General features: G+C 36.5%; 1 protein-coding gene across 3 annotated transcripts in view; it reads left to right on the top strand.

Annotated features, from left to right (window-relative positions):
- The window catches only part of NETO1 (neuropilin and tolloid like 1), a 114528-nt gene that overhangs the window by 79015 nt on the left and 9433 nt on the right, over positions 1 to 26080 (top strand). For all 3 annotated transcript variants that reach the window (XM_003788400.1, XM_023512400.1, XM_023512399.1), the window contains exon 8: positions 25337 to 25450. In XM_003788400.1, the coding sequence (XP_003788448.1) occupies positions 25337 to 25450 (114 nt within the window). The remainder of the gene's footprint in view (positions 1 to 25336; positions 25451 to 26080) is intronic.

Genomic DNA, 26080 nt, shown 5'->3' on the forward strand with positions numbered 1-26080 from the left:
GTGGGGTGATATTTTGGGGAGTTTTGTAATTAAACTCCCTAATCAGGTGGCTTTGAGTTAAGATAAACTATCCCAGTGGGTCTGACCTAACAAACACACCCTTTTAAGATAGGGGCTAGTAGGGACGGGCAAGATGGCAAACTAGAAGCCATTCACATGTGCTGCTCTCAAGGAGAGGACAGAACACTGCGGGTGTGTGTTCACCTGCAGATTGGCCTTCTTAGAGCATTGGGAATCAATGGAGAAGTGACATGGGACACTCAGAGTAAAGGAGAGAGTGAAGAGACACCATCCAATACGATGCACAGAACAGTATCCCACATTTCAATACTAACAACGAAAGTGTACTGTCTTAATGCTTAGTGCTTAGTACTTAAAAAGAATCAGTCTCACTGACACCCCAAGTATACGCTATCTGCAGGAAACACAACTAACTCACAGGGATTCACACAGGTAAATGGATGGAAAAAAAATCATGCAAATGAAAACAAAAATGAGCAGATGTGGCCATTCTCATATGAAGTAAAATAGACGTTAAATCAACAATGGTAAAAATAAAAAAGCAAGACAAATACAGTGATTATTTAATTAGCAATTCAACAAGAAGATATAATTATCCTAAATGTACATACACCTGACACAGGAGCCCCGCATTCATTACACAAATTCTATTAGATGGAAGCAAAGAAGAGCACAGTAGCCTCATAAGTGCCAAGAACTTCAACACCCCAGACGGAGCTGGAGAGACCAGTGAAGCAGAAAATCAGTGAAGAACCACTGCACATACATGGGAATCAGGAACAAAGGGACCTAATAGACTTTTACAGAACATTCTACCCTAAAGCTGTTAAATACACATTCCCCTTATCAACACATGGGGCATTCTCTAAGATTGATCATATTTTAGGCCACAAAACAAGTCATAGAAAATTTTTTTTAAAAAGATTATATTATCTACCTTCTTAGACCACAGAAGAATAAAATTAGAAATCAATTATAAGAGAAATACTCAAATTTACACAAAGTCATGGAAATTAAACAAACTGCTACTGAACTCTCTTTGGATCAATGATGAAATTAAGATGAAAATCAAAAGATTCCTCAAACTAAATGACAGAGAAGAAAAGGATATCAAAATTGAGGGGCTACCATAATAGCAGTCCTGCATGGAAATTCATGGCCTCTAATGCCTTACAGCATAAAGATAGAAAGATCACAAACTAACAGCCTGATGTTGCATCTTAAGAAGTCATTAGTAGAAAAAGAAGAGCTAACAAAGCCCAGAGCCAGCAAAAGAGAAGAGGTAAAAGCTCAGAGCAGGCTAAGTTGAATGGAAATTAAAAAAATACAAAAATCAATGAAAACACAGTTGGTTCTTTGAAAAGATAAACAAAATCAATAGGCCACTAGCCAACTAACCAGAAATAGAAAAGAAGGACAAATAAAGCACAATCAGAAATGAAAAAAGATATTAAAACTGATACCACAGAAATACAGAATATCATCCATGAATACTACAAAACCTTTATGCAAACAAACCAGAAAACACAGAGGAAATGGAGAAATTCCTGGAAACACACAACTCTGCCAAGCCTGAGGGACTCTACCTGACAAAGTTAAATATTGTGACCTGGTTGTTTGTATCCTCACATTAACCTGACATTAAAAAAAAAGAAGAAGAAATGATAATCCTGAACAGATGAATACCAAGCAGCTACATTAAATAGTAGCATAAAATCTCCCAACAGAAAAAGCCCTGGACCAGACAGATTCACAGCTGAATTCTACTAGACCTGCCAAAAAGAACTGGCACCTATCCACAGAAATCATTCCGTAACATTCAGAAGGGGAAAATTCTCTTAACATATTCTATGAAGCCACTATCACCTTCATACCAAAGCCAGAAAGGACACATATGAAAAAGCAAAAGAAAACTATAATGCAGCCAGTGCAACCTAATTTTTTGTACCCTCAATGAATTCTGCACCATAAAATAATAATAATAATAATAATTTATCAAATTTATACTTAAAGAAAAAAATATTGGCAGACATCTTTTATGGGCATAGATGTAAACATCTTCAATAAAATACCAGTAAACTAATTTCAATAGCACATCAAAAACATAACCCATCATGATCAGGTGAGTTTCATCCCAGAGATGCAAGGATGGTTTAAGATATACAAATTAATAAACAAGATTCACCACATGAACAGAAACAAAAACAAAGACCATATGACCATCTCAATAGAAGCAAAAAAGAAAAAAAGCCTTCAGTAAAATCGAGCCACCTTTCATGATGAAAACTATAAACAAACTAGGCAAAAAAGGAGCATAACTCAGAAATATGGAAACCTTCTATGACAACTACACAGCCAACAGCACACTAAATGGGGAAAAGTTTCAAGCATCCCACCTGTGACTGGAAGGAGTCAAGGGAGCCCACTGTCAATACTTTTATTCAGTATATTGCTAGAATTTCTACCCAGAGCCATCAGGCAAGAGAAAAAAAATAAGGCGTATCCAAACTGGGAATGAGGAAGTCAGGCATCCCTGTTTATTCATGATATGATCTTGATCTTGTGTCTGGAAAACCCTAAAGAATCCACAAGAGGAATCCTAGTTTCATAAATAAATTCAGTGAAGTCTCCAGTTACAAAATCAGTGCACACAAATCAGTAGCACATCTATCTACTGATAACAGTCAAGGTGAGAGTCAAATGAAGAGCTTAATACCATTTACAATAACTACAAGGACAAGAAAATACTTAGGAACATACTTAACCAAGGAGGTGAAAGAAGAACTAAAAATCCCTGATGAAGGAAATCACAGATGACGTAAACAAATGGAAAAACACCCCCTGCACATGGTTGGTAGACTCAAAATGTTCAATTGCCCAAAATGATTTACAGATTCAATGTAATCTCCATCAAATATTGGTGTCATCTTTCGCCGATCTAGAAAAAATAATCTTGAATTTTATTTGGAACCAAAGAAAGGCTTGAATATCCAAAGCAATGTTAAGCAAAAAGAAGAGATCTGGAGGAATCACATTATCTGACTTCAAATTACACTACAAGGCTAGAGTAACCACAATAGCATAGTGCTGGTATAAAAATAGAGACTTAGATCAAGGGGGCAGAATAAAGAACTTAGAAATAAAACCGTCTACTTACAACTGACTGATCTTTGGCAAATCAGACAATAAAATATACTTGGGAAAGGAAGGAAGGAAGACTGATTCAATAAATGGGTCTGGGAAAATTGGATATCACATACAGAATAATGAAAACAGCATCCTGACTGCTCATGATATACAAAAATTATTTCAAGATAGATAAAAGGCTTAAGTGTAAGGCATTAAATCATAAAAAGTCTAGAAGAATAAAACATAAGAAAAACTCTTTCAGACATATTTTTAGGCAAAGAATTTATGACTAAGATCCCAAAGGCAAATACAGCAACAACAAAAATAAATGAATAAGACTTAATCACATTACAAAGCTTCTGCACAGCAAAGGAGAGAACCAGTAGAATCAACAACTTATAGAACGGGAGAAGATATTTGCAAATTATACATCCAACAAAGGGCTAATATTCAGATGCTACAAATAAATCAGCAAGAAGAAAACAAACAAACCCATGAAAAAGGGGGCCAAAGACATGAACGGAAGTTTTTCAAAAGAAGATAGACAAATGGCCAACATATGAAAAAATGTTCAACATCTCTTATCATCAGGGAAATGCAAATTAAAACCACAATGATATAATTCCACACACTGTCAGAAGGACCATTATAAAAAAGTCACAATGCGAGAGATGCCGGTGTGAATGCAGAGAGAAAGGAACAATTATAGACTATTGGAGGGATTGCAAAATTTCACAGCCTCTGTGGAGAAGAACATGGAGGATATTGCAAAAAAATACAAGTAGACTCACCATTTGATCCACTAGTCTTGGTACTAGGTATCTATGCAAAGGAAAATAAATCATTTTATCAAAAAGATCCCTGCACTAGAATGTTTATCACAGCACAGTTCACATTTGGAAAGATGGGGAATGACTCTACATGCCCCCAAATCCATGGATTAAGATGCTATCTATCTATCTATCTAACTATGGTGGAGACTACTCAGCCATAAAGAGGAATGAAATCACGTCTTTTGCAGATACTTGCATGAAACTGTTGAGTATCCTTTGTGAAGTATCTCAGGAACTGAAAAACATCACATTGTGTTCTGTCTAATAATTGGGAACTAAGTGATGACACACACAGGGACAAAGAGATGTCATGGTCACTGGAAACCAAGGTGGGGAGAGGTGGGGTTGAGCGAGACATGAAAACTTACCTGTCAGGTACAATGAACACTACTCTGGTGATGGGTCGCTAAGAATCACAACGTACCCATTTAATACATGTATTTTCAAGTTTAAAAGGAGGAAAACATAGATGGAATTAATAGAAGAAAACAAAATTATCATTATTTGCTGGTGATACAGCTGTCTACAGAGATGACTAATCTTTGGAAAATCTGTCGTAATTGATAAAAGCTGATATTGTGTTTGCTACATAATTTAATCCACAAAAGCCTAATTTTAATGTATTGGCAACAAGCAGGTAAAGAATCACTTGTGGTGGTGATAAAAATATAGTACTTGGGAAACTGAACAAAGTAAGTGCAGATTCTTTATGGGGAGAAATTTCTTTCATAATTTTTACCTTTTTAAAATTTGTATATATTAAATGAATACAGAATGATGTTTTCCTCTACATATACACAGTGGAATGACTATTATATTCAAGCAAATTGACATATTTATCACCTTTTTTTGATAAGAGCACCTCAATCTGCCTGTATAATGGAATATTATATTCTTAAAATAGAAGGACTTCATGGCATTCTTGACCACAGGGCTGAAGCAAGAGGTCATATACTAATCAAAGTAAGACAGGCAAAAAAGAAAACTACTGCATGACCTCACTCATGTGGAATATTAAAACAAGAAAAGTGAAATGTGTAGAAACAAAGAGTAGTTACGGAGCATGACTCAGTCTGGAGCTCTGATGTACACTCTAAGGATGACCTTTAGTGACATTTTATATTAGAAATGTGCTGAGAGAGGAGGTTTTATAGCCTATATTTTAACAAGATTTTTAGGTGGTTTGTACTCTTTTTCAAGTTTGAGAACTCTTTAGAGCAGTGGTTTACCTTACCTGCATATTAAAAGCAAAACAGGCATTTTATATGTATATAAGTATATATTGTCTATATGCACAGATACATATATGTACATATAAATCTGGTATATTTTGTGTACACACAGGTACATACACACACACATTCCTGGAGTGCCCCATTCTACTGGGCACTGGGAATTGGCATCAGGGCAGTTTCAAAGGCCCCCCACCCCCATGCAAGTGATCGCAGTGTGTATTCAGGTTCTGATCCACAACTCTAGGGGGTGGCGTAGAACGTGTGTGAAGAAAGGCACACGGGGCGTCCAACCTATTAGGACAATGAATATGCTGGTACATCAGTCCTTAAATTATATGGAAATGTTTCATACATTTTGTAGATTTTAAATTTTAGTGCAACACAATTTCACATCCCTTTCACAGGGGCAGTTTTATTATATGGTCACGTCACTGCCTCTCTGTGCTGTGGATACATTAATCTGCTGCTTTTCTTAATCATCACAGGAATTTGGGACTGCTCAAAGTCACACTACTCATCATACAAAGTTGAGCAACATCAGAAAAAAAACTCACAGATACATGTCCTCCACTTTGAACAAATGAATCTATCACAGAATTGAAGGACACAGATGGCACAGTCAAGGTTTCACGGAATCAACATTTCTACCACAAGCTCAGCAAAGATTTAACTAATTGGCAAGTGCACTTTAATCCTGGTGGTAGTTTTCTTTTTTGCAAATCAAGAACTCACCAGCAGATTTTCCCAGTGGTCTCTGGAATCTCTGGCCAGCCTTCAAGGATTGGTGGAGTAAAAACTATAATAAACAACTAGTGCAAATGTGGGAAAAAAGTAAAAAGTAGAATAAAAGAGGGCTAAAGGTCAGGGAGAAAAGAAGTTAGAGAGATTCTTTTACTTTTTTTATTAAATCATAGCTATGCACGTTGATACAGTCATGGGTACAGTGTGCTGGTTCTACATACAATCTGAAATATTTTCATCCAACTGGTTAACATAGCCTTCATGTCATTTTCTTAGTTATTGTGTTAAGACATTTATATTCTACATTTAGAAAGATTCACATGTACCCTTATAAGATGAACCATAGACATTCTTAACTGTAGTAAATGCTCTGGCTGGCTATAAAGGAACAAGCTGCCGTATGATAAAGAGGGCCTCCTGGCAAGTGATTCCTGGAGATCATTAGCAACAGAGACTGTGCTCCAGCTGTCAGCCATCAGGGAAGCAGGAGCCCTAGTCTCATTCCCAAGTACTGAATTCTTCCAATAACTTGAAAGAACTTGGACATGGCCTACACATCTTAGAGCAGTGGTTCTCAGCCTTCCTAATGCCACAACCCTTTAATACCGTTCCTGTGGGTTGCGACTCACAGGTTGAGAACTGCTGCCTTAGAGAGCTGCTGAAGGAGTGTGCTCTGTCCCCAAGGAGAGAATCCTTCTGGGCCCTGCATGGGCATCTGTGTGTGTACGCTCTGTCCCCAAGGAAAGAATCCTTCTGGGCCCTGCATGGGCATCTGTGTGTGTGCACTCTGTCCGCAAGGAGAGAATCCTTCTGGGCTCTGCAGGGGCCTCTGACACACAGAGACATGAGTGTGCAGTAATTTGCAGCTCAGCAAGAGAAAAGGAATACATGTTCCTACAGCAGTGTTGTGGGATATTTTCGTGTAATAGATGATCTAAGCATCAAACCTAAAATATTCCTTAAAAGCATTAATGCATATATTACTCTTACTAGCCTGAATAAGAATGAGACCCCCATCTCTAGCAAAAAATGAAAAAAAAAAACCCATATATGTGCATGATAACAATTGTCTGTGGTCCCAGCTGCTCAGGACAGGAGGGTTGCTTGAGCCCAGAGTTTGAAGCTGCGTTGAGGTCTGATGACACCACTGCACTCTACACAGGTGTGTGTTTGTGTGTTTGTGTGTTTATGTGTGTGTGTGTGTATGAGCATGCTTATGTGTGTGTATTTCTATTTATCAGTATCGTACTATTCCTAAATTCGGTAATTCAGGGCATGTGCCATAATACTGTGTAACTGCAGGAAAATAAAAGATAGTAATCACTGCAACATCAGTTTGATTATACAAGTTCAGGTTCACTACCAGTTTATGAGTCTAATTGTTAATTTCTTTCATTTTAATACTTATTGACAGTCCCCCATTCATTCTTCTCTTCTCTCAGTAAATACATTAGTGCCCAGGCGCTGACGGCACAAAGATGAATAAGATGTTTGTTGATCTTAAGGAGCTGCACCACCGCACAGATTCAAGTTCAGTTCAAGCGGTGACTCACAGCGGGAGATGCTCATTTAGATCTGGAACTGCCTTCCACACTCCCCCACATCCTCCCTCATTTCCCTTAGTAAATCCTGCACTGAAGGTTGTATTCTAAGAAGCCTAATTCTCTGCTCATAGAGTTTCCTTTCTCCAGCATTTATTTATATTAGCTGGACTTCTGCTCTCTTGACACCCTGATTGATTTTATTTCACTGTTCAGTTTTACCTTTTCCTGTCTACAGCAGGCTAAAGCCTGCCAGCTGCCTCTTATTAGCATTCTGTCCTGAATAGCGCAAGTTCCTAATTTGGTAACAGCTAAGTACAATTGTCACTTTATTTCAATTACCAAATTTGATGGATCATAAAGGAAAAAAAATAAAGATGATAACTTCTTAACCTTCTGTGAATATACACCAAAATGTATTGATGATAATGGACTCGCTTTAATCCTTCCCAACTTTGTTCAGATATACAAAAAAGGCATCCTTTAGATTTTTTGTTGATTATGGTAAAATAAACCAGCACATTTTTAAATTTTGATTTATTTTAAAGAATCAGAGAGAATAAGGACCCCAAAGCATGACTCTTCTCATTTTAAATTTCACAATAATATTTCCTTTTCCCTCTAGAATAAGCAAGGCCAAACACAATTATAAGTTTTAAGTAAATACTAAGATCAAAAGGCATTTTATTCACTATGGATTTCACCAAGGAAACAAAATGTTATGTAATGTAGAAAGCAATGCTAGCAACCGTACCATAGTCACTCTAAAGTATAAATTGAAGTCTTAAGTATATAAATCTCAACACTTCACCACTGTGAATTGGTATGTCTTAAGAACATTAAGCCCACTTAATGAATGTAGGAAATATTTACATATATATGTCATATGGTTGCATAAATAGCATGGCATAGATTGAAAAATAAATGGTATACCAAATATGCTGGGATAATACTTAGTGTATATCATATGCTAGTAGGTTTTTCTAAAGTAGACACAAAACACATTACAGAGAAGAGAATATAATACTACATTCACATATATATAAATTTAAAATATTTATTGATATAGAAAATTAATTAATATAATAGAGAAAAGCTGAACCGGAGAACAATTGATAAGATAAATGACTGTCAATTTAAATAAGGTCATTAAATATGAAATGTCTGATTTCAAATCAAAAGTTTAGTTTCTATATCAACAAGAATCAATCTAGTTAATTAAAGTATGCATTTAAACCATCAACACAATTTTGCCATCTTAAGGGCAGCCTGTATGCCAGTAGCAAAGAGCCTGGAGAGCAAGTGGTGATGAAATCTTGAAAGGCGTTCTTCACAGCTTGTTGAGAATGTAATATTTTTTCTGATGAGAAATGGTCCACAGCTTGGAAGAAGTTGTAGTTAGTGGGTGCAAGATCTGGTGACTACAGTGGATGACAGAGAGTTTCCAAGTCCAGCTTCCGTAGTTTGAGCAGCACTATTTTTGTAGCATGTGGTCAAGTGTTGTCTTGTAGTAGGATTGGTCGATCTCTATTGCCCAATCTCAGCTGCTTAATCACAGCATCCTTATCATTCCATCCAAGAGTAGCAGTAGACATCTGTAGTCAATTAGCCAGATTGTGTGAAGTTGTAGTGGATATTACCAGTGCTGGACCGCTAAACAGAGAACGTTAGTTTTGTGGATGGATAGTCCATTTTGGACTATGTTTCAGCACTTTATCTTTATCCCACATTTGTACTGAATGCTTGTGATTTTAAAACAGAATCTGTTTTCCATCACACATAACAATGAGATGTAGAAATGGTTCACCTTTACGTCATGAGAGCAAAGAAAGCCAAGTTTCAAGATGATTGCTCTTTTGATACTCACTTAATTCATGCAGAACCCATCTATCCAGGTTCTTTACCTTGGTAATCTGTTTCAAATGGTCGACTACTGTTGAAATTAGTAACATCAAACCTTGCTGCTATTCACATGTAGGTTGAAGATGGATTCCCTTCCATTGCAGCTTTCAACTCATCATTATCCACCTTGGAGTCAGGTCATCCACGTGTTTCATTTTCAAGATTAAAATCACCAGAATGGAACTTCTCAAACCATTGACATACTGCGCATTCATTAGCTATGTCCTTTTCAAACACTTGGATTAATATTTTGAACTGTCTGTGCTGCATTGGTCCATGATGGAACTCATACTCAAAGATAACATAAATTTTGAATTATCTATGGTTTCACAAAAATTACTCTAAAGAAAATTTGAAAGTTAGTAACAAACCAAAACGTATACTTGAAAGAATGAGATGTACCTTCACAGTAAAAAGAAAACAAGAAGTGTCAAAGTGAAATGTCGTGGATAGCAACTGTCAAACTTAGTATGTGAGGAGATTAGACATGTCATACTTACATGGATTTAGAGCTCCATGTCTATGAGTGGGTTAGCTTCAGTTCTAGGATCTCCCATGGCTACCAAAATCCACAGCTGATATAGTCCCTTAGAGCTGACCTCCATGTCTGTGGGGTCCTCATCCAGTGATTCAACCACATGCAGATCAAATGTACCCATGGTTGGCTGAGTTCACAGATCTGGATAAAGAGGACAGACACACACACACACACACATCCAGTGGTTTTGTTTCTCTCAAGAGCCCTGACAAATATGATTTAAGCACCATTTAAAATCTCTAGAAATTATCAACAGGGCACACAATGACACATTTCCTTTAGAAAAAGAAGACACAACTCCTCTAGAAAATCTGCTAAACATCTATGATAACAGCAAACGTCTGTTGTAGCTTCTTAACCTCACTTCCCATCACCCCTAGCTTAGTTGACAAGAATCTATACACCAGACATGAGTAGACAAATGAACCCCAGCTCTAACCTCCAGCTTAAAGTCATGCAGGAGAGCAGGTCCCCAGTGTTTGTATCCTGCCCTGCTCTGTTGCAGAAGCTCAGCAGGTGAGAGTGACTGATAAGTTTGGGTTCCTGTAATCAGTCCCTTCTCTCAGAGTGGCAGCATAGCAAGTCAGGAACACTGAGCTCCCGACTCTAGCTTCTTGTGCAGTGGAGGTTCCATGGGGGGAGAGTCAAGTCAAGAAAACCAAAGCTGTTTCCCCTGCCCAGGACCTGGCTAGCAAACAGGAGAGAAGCCTTCTGACAGCATCTCTGACCCCAGCTCTGGAGCACTGCCTGGGAGGCTCTGCCCAGTGGGAGTGGAAAGGCATCAGAATTGCAGGATTCCTTGGTCTCATCAAAGTAGCTGATTTCATTTGGAACAGTGCATGGTCAAATTCAAGGCCTAAGGTGCTGAAATTTAAAAAAAAATGGAGATTTTGATGACAAGCAGTTAAATTTTAAGTTCTATGAGAGCAATATGCTAAATCAAACACCAGTGAAAGTTTTAGCTGACAGAACCAGAGACAAAGACAGATCACGATGAACCCTCCTGTGGTTGGAACAGTCCCCAAAGAATGGGTTTAAAAAATCATAGTTTTATCATATAAAGAGTAAGGATAATATTTGAAAATAAAAAGATAACCATTCTAATAGAAAATAGGACAACTCAAATAATCATAAAAGAAGCATAAATGTCTTATAGGAAACAAACACCTAACATATTAGTAAACAAAGAGACATAAATTCAGAGAGTAATTAGACATCATTTTGTTGATCAAATTATTAAAAAAATAATGAAATAATCCATTTTGGAAGGGGGCATGGTGAAGTGAAAGCACAGTCACTGCTGGTAGGAATGTAAAAGTGTCCTGGGGGAACATTTAGCATGGTATATATATTAAAATTCCCAAATAGGGAGAAAATGAAGATAGGGTATCACTTTTTGATCTAAAATAATAACCTTTCAGAATATGTACTAGTGATGAGTTTGTTTAAAATAATAGAGAGTGCTTAAGTAAATTGGTTAGATGTTTTTAGGCTGTAGATGTATCTTTAATATGATGATATGGTAGATTGACAGCTTAACTATGTTAAAAATAAGATGGTAAAAGCAAATAGCAAACAAAATGTGTACATTACAAAGGTCTTCTTAGGAATATATGGAATAAATATTTACTATACAGCATCTATGGTACACGTAATACATATGTGCCAAGGATAACAAACTTGAGACATTAGTATATGAATAATCATTATTTTAGGTGATGGTGTTCATTTTTGCCTATAAGTGTTTTATAATTTTTCTACAGTAAATATGTGTTGTCTTTGTAAATTTTGTTTAAAAGCAAGAAATATAACTCTCTGAAAGAATTTATGAAGACTACAAAAGTGACATTATCTATATTACTTGCTATATTAGGATAATTGACTCATCTAAGATTTGGGGAAATAATGGACCAATAGGGTTTTAATATGCCACCCCTTGGCACATCACTTTGCAACCTGTAGACCTATGTTTCAGACTAAGTGACATGGCCTGCAATAGAATTCCTCCACCATTTGTCTTGGGAGACACATTCATCTGATGACTAACTTACCGTATGACACATTTTGATGGCGAGTCCACAGAACACCACGTGTAGACTTAGCCTTTTCTCTCCCATTTGATATGAGTGAGTATACCCTTGAATTCACTTTAATAATTTAAGAGACATAAATAATTGGCAAAAAAAATGTTGTTCTTGACACATTTCACAACTAATGGGGATACATAAGTTTTTAGTGTTGAAAACAACCATTCTCCAACATCAGAGGTCTCAACTTTCAATTCTTAACTTTCATCATTGTCCTCTTGTGCCCCTGGTTTTTATGATGTACAGCCCGAGCTGCATGTGCAGAAGGCTGGTTGATCAAGGTTCTGATAAGCTGGGAAATTAGCTTGGTATAGATCTGTTTATTGGATTCCTAATGCTAGTATAACAAATTAGCACACATTCTGTAACTTCAAATGACACAAATTTAGTAGGTTACATTTCTGGAGGTCAAGTGTCCAAGAAGTTGGTTTCTCTGGGAAGAAACCATGCAGGTAACAAAGCTGCTGTCTTCCGGGAGCCTCCGGGGAGGAATCCATCTCCCTGTCTTTTCCACCATCTAGAGCTTATAGTTTTCACCCTTCGTCAAGGCCAGAAACAGAATTTTCAGGTCTTTTTGCATTGCTGTTACATCACCTCTGTCCCTTCAACTCCTACCTTCCTGTATCTGTCATTACATTTGGCTTGGATAAGCCAGAAGAGCCTCCCACCTGGAAATCCTTAAGGTAATCACACCTGCAAAGTTCCTTTTAGATCAAGTAATGTTCACAGGTGGTGGGAATTAAGGTGTAACTACAGTGGGGAGCTAGTATTCACCTTACCACAGTAGATTTGCTATTTCAGTTTTCTTTTCATTTATTTTTATAAAACTAATAGGTTCAAAGTCCAAAATTATGAAAACAATAATTTAGTTAACTTAAAGGCTAAAGGTATAAAATGACAATTGATAATATTCCAGGGATTTCCAACGTTTTAGGTGTTCTTCACCATACTGGGAGAAGAGTTGCCTTAGAACACAAATTTAATACACAAATGCTTATGAAAGCTGATGAGCAGAAAAAGGGGCTATGCAAAATTTTTATGATATCCATCACCACATATAAGCAAAAAAGTCCTTACATAATCCACATGTAGCCCTCTGGCCAAAATTTGGACACCCCTAAACCCATGCTCCTATTCATACCTAACTATTGAATAAATAGTCTTCTATTTGAAGAAATTATATTTAAAATTAAATATTATACTACTACAATGTTGTACCCCTCGTGATCTGAAAAGATAGAGTAGGACCCCACTTAGATGCAACTAATTAGTGGTTTATTACACCTGCACAGGGGACCACTGCCCTGAGAGGCAGTAGGCCCGGAAGTGGAGGGCAGGTTGTCTTTTATACTCTTTTTTTGGCGTAGCTAAGCAGGCAAGCTAATACAGAAGTGGAAAGTTGAGGTTAGCTCGAAGTGGGGTTACAGCTTTAGTAACAATGGTTACAGCTTGGGTAGGTTACCACCATTGTTTGTCCACAGGGAACCTGGGTTTTTTTTTTTTGTAAAACTTGGGACTTTCCATGCTTTCTCATTCTGAAGCCTTTTCTAGGAATTGACCCTAGCGGGGAGGCTCTGGGGATAGGTTGGGAGCTTGCCCATTACATCTAACAAAACAAGAAATAAATGTGTCATAAAGATGTAAATATAATTTTTTGGCAAGTATGGGTGTGTTTGAAATTTTTAAATTATGTTAAACATTTTCAGAAAAAAAGTCACATATCAGCCATTTAAAACAATGGTTTTGCCTTCAAAAAAAAAATTCTGAAATGGAACAAATTCTGTGAGAGCTCCTATCCCATATCAGTCAGTTAATTCTGTCCCTTTCTCATGTGTGACATTTGGACTTTAATCTACAATTCCCTTTCTAGAAAGTAGGGGAAGCAGTACAGGGCAGTGAAAGTTTTAAATACGTGTGTCTGGAACTGAGTTAATACTCAGTATAAAGTTGTTAATATTTATTTGTCAATGGGATAACAACCAGCTGACTCTTTGATGGTTAAATCTTTCTTACTTTCAAATGCAATGAGCTATTGAACAAAGGAAAATAACATAAAACTGTCCAATGTACCAGGAGCCAACCTCCCCTTCCTCCCTTCCTCTTGCCCCTTCCTTCCTTCCTCCTTCCCTCTTTCCTCCCTTGTTTCCTTTCCTTTCTAAAAACTTTTTGATTGAATCCATTGGAATCATAATGAAAACCACTCTCAAAAGTATTTTATTATTTAAAACTAATTTTTGATGGACTGGCATTGGTGATTGTCCCTTCAACTCAAATCATTGAAAAGCTTTTATGCAAATACATAAGTAGTTTAATAAAACATTTAAAATTTAAAGTCAATTTCCAGGATGGCACCTGTGGCTCAAAGGAGTAGGTTGCTGGCCCCATATAGCAGAGGTGGTGGATTCAAACCTGGCCCCAGCCAAAAATTGCAATAAATAAATAAATAAATAAATAAAGTTAATTCCCTCAAGTAGTTTTTTAAGAACAAAACAATTGTCAATTTAAATAATGTTGGCTTTTGGGAGGCTCCCATAGCTCAGTGGGTAGAGCGCCAGCCACGTGCACCCAGGTTGGCAGGTTCAAACCTGTCTCAGGCCTGCTAACAACAATGACAACAACAACAACAAAAATAGCTGGACGTTGTGATGGGGGCAGCTGTAGTCCCACTTTTGGGGAGGCTGAAGCAAGAGAATTGCTGAAGCCCAAGAGTTTGAGGTTGCTGTGAGCTGTGATGCCACAGCACTCTACCCAGGGTGATAAAGCGAGACTATGTCTCAAAAAAAAATTAAAAAATAATAATTTTGGCTTCTATGTTTATTTGTTTAATTAGAAAATGTAGAACTCTCTTTGAACATTTTAGATCACTATTGTCCTTCATGAATTATGTGGGTCTGTAAAGAATCATTTAGAAAAGTATAAAGGCAACAAATTTCTTGTAATTTTTGGCAAGATCCTTGGGAATAATATATATTGATCTCTCTGATTCTGACTTCACTGAAAATACAGTATATGTTTTTTATAGGGAGACATAAAATTATTATGAAATGTTAGTGTTTAAACTAGGAGGATTGCATCGTAGAGGTTATGGTAGTCTGTTTATGCCTGGCTGTAAGTTTTAGTTACTGCAAGACTTCTTTGTGAGATTTAACAAGTTCAACAATGAAAGTAACTATTGTGCCTTGATAAGACCAATGTGTCTAAACCAATCATCTCAGTCATGTCTACACCATGAAAACACACTTTGGACCATGTGTCCAGGGTCTAATAGCAATTAGCATATAGACTTCAAAGAAATTTAATATATTTCTTACTATAATCATAATGTCTACTTACAGTGAATAAAGGAGTGTGTAGTTGATTTAAGGAAGACATGATGAAAATATAAATATAATAATTTCTTGGAACTAAAAAAGAATGGGCAAATCATGATGTGGTTCACCCCCTATGAGAGGAAAGAAATTGTCTCTGTCTACAGAGTATGATTTTTCCATGAACGTATATTTCTCTTTTCTTAATATCATGTCTTTTGGGTTACTGAGAATAGGCAATTTTAGCACAAATATTAGGTAGGAATCTACAGATATCTGTAACATTAAATTGAAATTTGTGAACGGAATTTCTTGTATTAGAATAAGGAGATTAAGATACATCTTACTTGATAATATTTTTGAGCAATAACTTAGTCACATTGGAACAGAGAGTTTGGAAACAGATATTGATTTTTTCAGAACAAATATGAAAATGATAAAGGACATGAAGAGAAGATGCAGAAATCTATTTCTGGCCTCAAACATGGTCAGCATTTTTCAAATAAATGTCATTTCCTCTAACTGTATAGCCTAAGGACCATTTTAAGTTTAATTTGGTGCAGGGGACTGTTTTTCATTTATTGTGAAAAAAATTGTTTGGAGGGCAATTCCAATGGCTGTATAAATTATATATTTACATTCATATATATCCACATATTTTTACATTCCTGGTTTTGTAATTAGAATACCACAATTAAAAGTGACAATTAGCATTTTACATACAGTTTTTGAAGTTTTAAAATCCATTCTCAGTTAATTACTCATAATTGATATTTCTGATGTTTTAGTAATTTTCCTCCATCAAGTTTATTAAGAAAATTTTTGCTGTTTGTTATGAATTAAAAACATTTTTGGGCTTTAGTGACAAGTTGACATTTGATATACATTGTGCTGGGTGGAGAATTTTTATTCTGCTCTCAGGCATTTATTAAGCACTTTTGGTATATGTTGTTGCCTTACTTTCTGGTAAGCAGAGGCGATGGCCAGGTAGGTTAATTAAAAGGGGGAAGTCCAATGAGTGCTGCAGGAAAACCCAGCATGGTTCAACTGCTGGGGAAGGAAAAAGGCAGGGTTCAGTGCTTTGTGGTGGGGGATATTGGAGTTCAGGAAGAAGCTGCTAACGGTTTGGGTAAGCAGAGGTTCTGAGATTGAAAATCTCTATACCAAGGAAAATAACGTGTTTGGAATTTAATCCAGCTTCATTGGGAAGGGTTTGAAATGGATTTTTTTAATTTCAGAATTAAATTTCTGTACTGGTTATATAATTTGCTTTTGTATGCTTTAAGTCAAAGTTACAGGTGCATCCTTCATCCAGAATGTGTGCATTGAACCTGTGAGGTGTCAGTTAGCCAACCTCTCATCTCTCTCCCATCTACTTGATTCCCACTGAGGATTATTTTAGGCCTTTACCCTGAGCAGCTGAGGGGATAGATGTGTGGCTTATTAATTCCAGGAAGATGTGTGGGAGGGGAAAGAGAATTCAAGGGGGAATAGGTGGTTAAGAGGAGGACGGTGGTATCGTTTTCCATGATGCCATTCAGCCATTTTCCATTTGGGGTCATAATTAGAATTTGAATGTTCAGAGTAAGTTTAGAAATCAGACTGGAGTCAAAGCCAAGGGTGTATGTTCTGAGTCTATCTGACATCACCCAGAAAAAGGATTTGCAGAGAGGGGAGCTGGGACTTATGATGGCCTCCCCAAGTCTGACTCCCGAGGTCTGCAGATGCCAGCACAGGCAGGAGAAAACCATCTTAGTCCCCTGAGTTGATCAACATTAGTATTGAATACAAGTAACTGAGTTTTCAAGTATACTAGCTTCTGCTGTTTGGTGTGATTCATTACCAAACTATATAATGGAGAGACATATCACATTTACATATTTATATCAGTGTTAAGCTTTGTTGCCATCTCTCAACCAATGTGAGTCATAGGCTGTGGGCAGTCTTGAGTACCAGAAAATTTTAATAAATCTTCAAGGCAGACAAAAATTGAAACCAAGAAATAAAGCAAGGAGATGTAAATGTTCTCCAGGCTAAGTGCTGCCTCTGACTCCTCTGCACAGGTCTGTGACCATTTCCACTCAAGTTAAAAATCTGATACAATGACGGAAAAAAGAAAGCAGAGGACCCAAAGGCGTGAGAGTTCGTGTGGTCTGTGTGAGTGTGAGCATGTGTGAGTGCACGATTGTGTATGTGAGTGTGAATTAGTGTGTGGGTGCCATGTATTAGCGTGTGTGAGTGTGCATGGGTTGGGCGTGTGAGAGTGTGGCTGGGCCCACGCGGGCCAGCACAGAGCCAGGGGAGCTTTAGGCAAAGCTCGAATTACAGAAGTTAAAAGAATTTGAGGAAAGCAAGAAGACAAGAGAATGCCTGATAAGAGCCAGGTGGACGGGATTCGAGATGGGCAGAGCACCTGACCCTAATGCCAGGTGTGTGTGCAGCTGGGACAGAGATTTCTCAGAGCGTATTATCAGGTTTCAGTTCCATTTCCAGATTGTCTTTTTTTTTTTTCTTTTTTTGAGACAGAGTTCCCCTTTGTTGCCCTGGGTAGAGTGCCGTGGCATCACAGCCCACAGCAACCTCCAACTCCTGGGCTCAAGTGATTCACTTGCCTCTGCGTCCTGAGTAGCTGGGACTACAGATGCCTGCCACAACGCCCGGCTATTTTTTAGAGATGGGGCCTCACTCTTGCTCAGGGTGGTCTTGACTTGTAAGCTCAAGCAATCCACCCAGCTTGGCCTCCCAGAGTGCTGGGATTACAGGCGTGAGCCACCGTGCCTGGAGGTTTTCCAGAATTTCTTGATGCAATATAGTTACTTCTTTGACACTGAACGACTCTGCCAATGATAGTTGTATTAACTGGAAAACGTGAGTTGTTGAAACATCAGTTTCAGAAAGACACGTGCTAGTTTTATTTCAGTTTTGTTCTAATATTCCTTGAATAGTATTTAGAGGATTTTTGGATTTAAAAGAAAAAAGAAGAGAAGTGATGGTAATGCAGTGGGCTTTAGTGGTTTGGGCATTAATTAAAACAGCATTTATAGATTAAAATAAAACTTTTAATTACAAAACTGAAACAATATTTATCAACATGGAAGACAAACTGAAAAAAAAAAGGTGGAACAGCCATGATTAGACCTTTCTCCTATGTTTCATGATTCCTTATTCAACACATTGTATCAAACCTCCGTTATTCTGAGGGTTGTGGAGATCCATCTCTCTTACCTAATGCTAAAAAAGAAAAACAAATCTTGGTTACGTTCTGCAAAGTGATTAATTTTTAGAAAGGAATTATCAATGTGCAAGGTGGGATAATAAAGTTTGCAAATTCATCCTGGAGAAAATGCCACATTCCTCATTGCTGAGCACCACTATAGTCACCAGATGGTCAAGGGGAGTATTTCCAAGGTGACCGTAGCTGCAAACGTCCTGACAGCTGCTTTCCTTCTTTAACTGTAGAGCGAAAAGCCAACATTTCACTAAGTCTGGTGTCAGCTCGCCACCTTGTGGTGGAGATGGGAATGGATAAGGTTTTAAAACAATCCAAAAGAACAATGAAGCGATATTCAGTAAAAACACCTTCTAAGTACGTGGCCTATTCCTAAACACAACAAAGTAAAGACGTGTAAAAAACATTTTAGATTCAAAATCTTAAAAAAGAAAATGAAATTATTTTTAAGGAAAATTTGGTATTTTTTCATGAAAATGTATGAGTTTTTCCTTAATTATAAAATTGTGTGTGTGTTGTATGCATATATGTATATATTTATTGAGTATACAAAGAAAAATTATCAAAAAATATAAACATAACTTGAGTCAACTCTAGAAATAATAATTTCTAATGGTTTGGCTTATTTATTTCTAAAGAAAATTTTCCAAAGTGTTTTTGTATGTGAATTTTTATAGTTAAGGAATGTATTCTTATTTTTACTCAATTTTACATCTTACTAACCTTCCATATTATTCTATGTTCTCTGAAAGATTAAGAATTCTATTACTACAATGATTTTGTAACTGTAACAACATTTTCCAAAAACAACAAATTGTTTTTGTTTTTGTTTATTAAGTGTTAAACAAAATTGAAATTATTTGGGTTAAACAAAGTTAAGGAGGCTGGTTTGCTGTATGAGTTCTCTGAAGTTTTTAAGGCACTAAAAATCAGAAATCTTACTGATTCAGTGTGTGTATTCTTTTTACAAGCTAAATATTGTTTTGTTTCCAAAGATTTTGTTGTGAAGTCTCTGAATAAATGTTCACTGAAGACATTTTAAATTGGAATTAAGGTACCTATAGATAACCTCCAAATACAGATATATATATATATATATATATATTAAATTTCTCTACTTGGAAAATGTTATTACTATAATTATAAGACAATAATTTTATCCAAGCCTCAATTGTATAGAACCATTAAAATCTGTGGAGAAAGACCCTTTCTATATTGGATCCAAAGACCAAGATCTGTTTTGTTCTACATATTACATATTTTGGTTTTCCAAGATGAGATCTGTGTTCTTTACAATTTGATATCAGAAAATATCAGTCATTTTGGTGGTCTTTTTAAACCAAAAGGAATATCACAGGAATACACAAAAAGAATATCACAGGATTACTATATATATCCTACATAGCTAATTCTCTCTCCTATTAAGTCACGCACACACATGTTAAAACCTGTATTAAAATAAAATGTCCTTACTGTTTTAGTTAATATGCCTTAATTAATCTCTTAATTTGACCATAATGATATTTTACTCTGGGCATGGCTGCAGCAATGGCGCATATTCTCCAAGGTATGCAGATAACTGGGGAGTCCCAGTTGCAGGAAAGTCTGAGACGTGTCTTTCAATTTCTCCTTCTTATTTGATGTTAACAAGGGATCTGTGAATAACTATCTTCACTTTACACATCAGGAAATTTAATATTAATGAAGTCACGCAAGTTTTAACTCATGTATCTCCTTAACATTGTAAGTTTTCTTTTTCATCATTGTCATAACTATCACAGCGGTTCAGGAACAGATAACGTCCATTAAACACAGACTACATGGCAGTGTGTGCATTTGGATACATTTAATGCTCACAACAGCTTAGTAACTGTTCTAATTCTTCTCCTTAGGTAGATGTAAACTGAAACTGAAAATATTTTAAATGAATTTGCTCAATATCACGCACCTACTAAGTGGTGGGATTACATTTCTGAAAGAGATGTTGGCAATACTCTCCTAAAACACCTTGTACAGTTATGTCTATAATGTTTGCATCCATATATAACTGACATCATTCCTCATTGTGCACATAATTAAATCACTTAGGTAATAAGTGTCTTCATTCCCATTGTACAGAGGTAGTAACTGAGTAACTGAAAGGGTAAACAGTTCAAGAGAAAAGAGCTTGAAAGAGGAAAAGCTGGGATTTTGAGACCAGGTCACCAGGCTGCAAAGCTGATTAACACTACCCTCTCTTCACACCTGCGCCTGTTCATGGAAGAAGCGTCTGTCCTTAAGGGTTATCTCTCCTGACAGCCTGAATCACAGCTCCTCTGCCCTCTGCCCTGCTGAGGATATTCCACTCCCAGGCTACTGTGTCTCCCAATGCTTTATTTAATATACAGTCTCTTGCACAGAGAAAGTATTTTTTGCAAAAATTTGTGTGCATTGGTGCATGAGGGAAGAAGGAACAGTGAGGAAAACTCATTTTGAAATGTTATGTCCATTTTCTATAATATAGGAATTATGTAAATCGGGAACAATTATGTGCTTACATATATGACATCTTTTGGCTGGCTAAAGTATTTTACGGTAGTAACAGTTAGTTTCTGTCAGCTTGGCACTCATAGCTCAAGTGGTTAGGGTGCCGACCGCATACACTGAAGCTGGTGGGTTTGAGCCCGGCCCAGGCCTGCCAAACAACAATAATGACTCAACAGAAAACACAGCCAGGCATTGTGGCAGGTGCCTGTAGTTCCAGCTACTTGGGAAGCCAAGGCAAAAGAATGGCTTAAGCCCAAGAGTTGAAGGTTGCTGTGAGCTGTGATGCCACAACACTCTAGTGAGGGCAACATAGTGAGACTCTGTCTCAATAATAAAAAAAAAAAATTAGTTTCTGTCATTTCTTTAAGTGCTTCTTAGAAAGAAACAGTTAGCTTTAGATCTAGATAACTAAATGGTGATGGCTGATAAACCCTCCCAGTGAAATGAGATTCACTGTTAGTTGGGGGCGCTCGTGTGTAAATATAGTGACAATAAGCTGAAGCAAGTACTTCTATCTGAGTGCTTTGCACTGTAACATCAGTGTGGAGCTCTGTGTTTGCAATTCTAATAGAGGAGAGGTTCCTTGTGATGGCGTTCCTTGTGTGAAGCCCCCAGTGTTTTCAGCATTGCTTCCTTGGCTGCCACTTTATTATAAACAAAACTTAAGTTTGAGTTTCCTCTGAATAACCAGAAAATAAGGGGCTTTTTTTTTTAAAGAGGCAATAGTTTTATCTACTGAATATTGAATTTTCCAAAAAAAAAAAAAGAACCAACAAAAGGGGGCTTTTTTTTTAAAGAGGCAATAGTTTTAACTATTGAATATTGAATTTTTCAAACCCCTCTCCAAAAAAGGAGACCTTTAGTTTCTGAGAATATCACAACAACCTGCTAAATTTGAAAACCTTGACAATGAACATTAATTCTCCACCAATAAACACACCTGTTATAGTCTTCCACTCTCCAGAGTAGTAAGGTATGCGGCCCTGTCAGAGGTAACTTTTTGTAAGTAGTATCAACCAATTAAAAATTCTGATGGATATCTACTGCACACTTAGTAAGCCTAAGTAGTACAAAAGGCAACACATAAACATTAAAAGTTTTAAAAAGACATTATCCCTAGCCTCAAAGAACTTATTGACAAATACAACAAACTTATACCAAGTATTCAACTCTTTAAAAATAGCAAGCATAATAGAACTTGGTAAGATTTTTGGTAGATTAGAATACTATTTTAAGACTGTACAATACTGATATGGTTTGAATGACAGAATGAAGAATGTTCAGTTTTAATACCATTTTTTGTGTTTCTGATTGAGTTTATTAGGGTCATTTCTTTTTTGTTTTTGTTTAATCTAGTGAGAGGCTTATCACTTTTATCTTTTCAAAGAACCAACTTTTTGTTTTATTAATCTTCTGTATAATTCTTTTGAATTGATTTCATTTAGTTTTGCTCTGACCTTAGTTATCTCTTTTCCTGTGCTGGTTTTGGGATTTGGTTGTTCTTCCTTTTCCAATTCCTTGAGATAGTTCATTATATTGTTGACTTTTGATTTTTTTGCATTTTGGACATAGCATTTCAGGCTATGAATTTTCCTCTTAGGACTGTTTTTGCAGCATCCTACAGGTTTTGGTAATTTGTGTCTCATTTGTCAGTCAGTTCAAAAAATCTTTTGATTTCTACCTTAATGCTCTCCTTCCCCCAATAATCATTCAACGGTAGGTTGTAGAGGGAGGGAAAGTTATGTGGATGCTGAGCCACATGTGTCAGGACTGTGCTGGGAACTGAAAGACACGAGTGTCGGTGTGCAGAGTCTTTCAAGTGTAATAAGAAAGTAGCTTGATTTTGGTGGGCAGCAGGTGCATCTTAGTCATAATAAGAGAAAAATGAGAATATTTAATGCACCATTACACACATGCATCCATGAGAGAAATATTCAGAGATGCACTGTCAATAAAATTCAGAACCCAAGATATTCTATTTTTGGTGTCTACAGGAAAGTAATTATTTTTGTTCAAGGCATATAAGATGTTATACGTCTGATTCTTAGCAAAGGCAGGATGCCCTTCTTTGTTTTTGTTTTGTCATTTGATCAGCAACTCCATGAGTATTAGCAAAAGCAAAGAAGAGAAGATATGAAAAGTACCTAGAAAAACACAAAAAACAAACAAAAAGGGGAGGCTAGCTCTCAATTAACCAGGGCATGTAGTTATTTAATGTAAAGGAGTGTGTGAGGAATGTGATTATTGAGATTTCTGGATTACCCTATTGCATTTCCAGTAAATCCACTACTATTGTGTAGCTAATGTTGGTGTATTAACAGTTTCACAGCTACTAAGCAGGAGAAACAATTGTAATCATTTTTAAAGTATTTGGAACTCAAATCTCATTGCTGTTACCAGTGTACAGCAAACAATTACAGAATGCAAGTTTATTTTTATTTGCATATTTAATTTTTTAACCTACCCTATCCTATTTAATAATAATGACCATTTTTTTTCAACTCATCATGGAAGGTCAATACATATTTATGCTCTTTTAAAGGTATGCTTTACTTGGTGGATAACTGTATTTTCAAAAATACTGCAATTTTTTTGAGAGGGGTAACTAAGTGATTTTTACATTTTTACAAAAGCTTTTTGCAGTCATTCTAATATATTTGCCAAAACCTCCTCTATACTCTGTGTACAGAATTTGACAACATTTATTATCTGCTATCAAACCTTGTCAGTTCTGCAGAGGCAATTATGGTTGACTACAGATATTCAAATTTAGTTTTCTGCTAAGAAGCAGATTTGCACAATAATATACCAGATTGTTAAATTTTACAATGTGGATGGTTATACACAACAGTGCTTAACAAATCACCAGCACAATGAGGTGTGAAATGCAATCCTGTGTCAAAATGACTGTCTCATGTTTTCTACCCTTTGACTTTGTTTTTCAGAATGACTCTTACCTGGTCTTTACTCTTTAACCAGGAGCCTGAAGTGAAAATGAACAGAAAGAAGAAACTAGCTTTGGGGGAGGCTTTGGGGGACATGTAGGAATCACTTTACTTGAGTTAGCTGTATCTTTGCCTTATTTTTGATTTTCAGAATTTGAGTGGCTTTAATTTTGAAAGATTTCTCCAGCAGTGTTAAAATGTCTTAAATCTTTTTAGTATTTTCCTAAAATTTTTCATTAGTACAACAAATGCAATAAAGACTTTAGATTTCTAAAATGTATGTGATATATAGTTTTGAAAGTGAAAAAATCGTATGACTGAAGTGTCTAGATAATATTGATCATTAATAAATATTCGCTGATTATCATTATAAATTATATATATGATGTAATGTTTTTCTAAAATGTCTATCATTAAAAGTATTGCATTATTATTACTGAAAAAATAAACATTAACATTAAATTTTATGAAATATGTAGTATACAGAGAAGAATACCAGTTAAAAACAAAAATTGACTTTAAAGCACTGTCTGTAAACTATAATTCACAAGCAATATTAATGTAAAGAGTGATTGTTTTGAATATTCTATTACTCTAATAATAAAAGTACTATGGTTTTTTCCAATGTTAAAACCATATCTTTATTTTATGTTGCTACAGGTGTCCCAGAAGCTGCCCATAAAGTTGCACCACATAGAGAAAGAGGGGAAATTGTAGTTAAATGTACTTTCATTATATTATTTTATAAAATATTTACAAAATATTATCTACATGTTGGCCACATCTTTGAATAGCTTATGTTATTCAGGATTAATTTTTCTTGGTTCTAAATTTTTGTGACATTCTCTGTGTTTTCATATGCTTAAGTGACATGACAGGATTTGCTGTAAGGTGTTTTTTTCATTAGTACTTTTTAAGTATATATTTTAAGAAATTATTATTTCAGTTGTGATTTTGCACAGTCAAACTGAATGTATACATACAGAATTTTGATGTAAAACATACTTTATGCACACAGTAGACACTTAAGGTTTACTAAACGAATGTACTAACTAAAAAAATGTGGATATTTATTTCAACGATGGAAAAGGCCCCATGCCATTTTAATAAGCTGATCCTCTCTAGAAGAATACCAGCTCTGTCAGTAACACAAACATAATTACCCCTACGGCAATATTTCCAGAAATTGCACCGCTTTTGTCTCACTTTGATGTTTCTGTTTGTGAATTTTCAGGGCGGGTGATTTACTACGGAGCCCCCGTTATAACTTTCTGCCTTCCTGTTGTTCTTCTCATGTTTAGCTCCTTGTGAAGGCAACACATTCTTCTGCCACAGTAACATGTGTATTAATAACACGTTGGTCTGCAACGGACTCCAGAACTGTGTGTATCCTTGGGATGAAAACCACTGTAAAGGTAATGATTACTCCTTACTCATCCAAAAACTTGCCTGCCTGTGGAGTAGGAGAGAAGTTTATACGTACACAGACAACCGCTTAAAAATAGAGCATATCGTGGCTTTTGTGAGTGCCGTGTGTGTGTCTTTTTGTCAATTTGTAATTATTTTTCTGAGCCTTTACTCATCCTGCACTGTATCCAGATGTTTCCTCAGTTGCTGGTGGTTAGCGGACCATCCCTAACACTCGAGTCCTCAGTAAAGACTCCTCATTAGATCCTGCAGAGCTGCAGGAAAAGTGCATTACCTGCTACCATAGCGGGTACCACTCCCTCTGCCGCTACACCACTCACTTATTCCAATTTTTCTTTACTGGACTTTGGACACATACTCTAGAGATAAAATCTACTGAAGGAGCATTTGTCTTTTCAAGTGCTTCCAGCCACTTCAGTTCAGGTTTGCAATGAAAATGCTTTTCCTTCCTTTCCATGAAAACAGCTTGCAACGCCCTCACTGCCTTCTCTAGTCTGGGCACAAGGGTTTGTTTACACAGAAGGAGCTCCTCTCCTCGGCTGCATTGTGAATGTCACATATTTTAGTTAAGTTGAAAGCTGTAACCTAATAACAACCTAAGGTTATGGGGAGGGGGG

Source organism: Otolemur garnettii, unplaced genomic scaffold (genome assembly GCF_000181295.1).
Source record: "Otolemur garnettii isolate 467f Iridium unplaced genomic scaffold, OtoGar3 scaffold00027, whole genome shotgun sequence".
In the NCBI taxonomy this organism is placed as follows: Eukaryota; Metazoa; Chordata; class Mammalia; order Primates; family Galagidae; genus Otolemur; species Otolemur garnettii.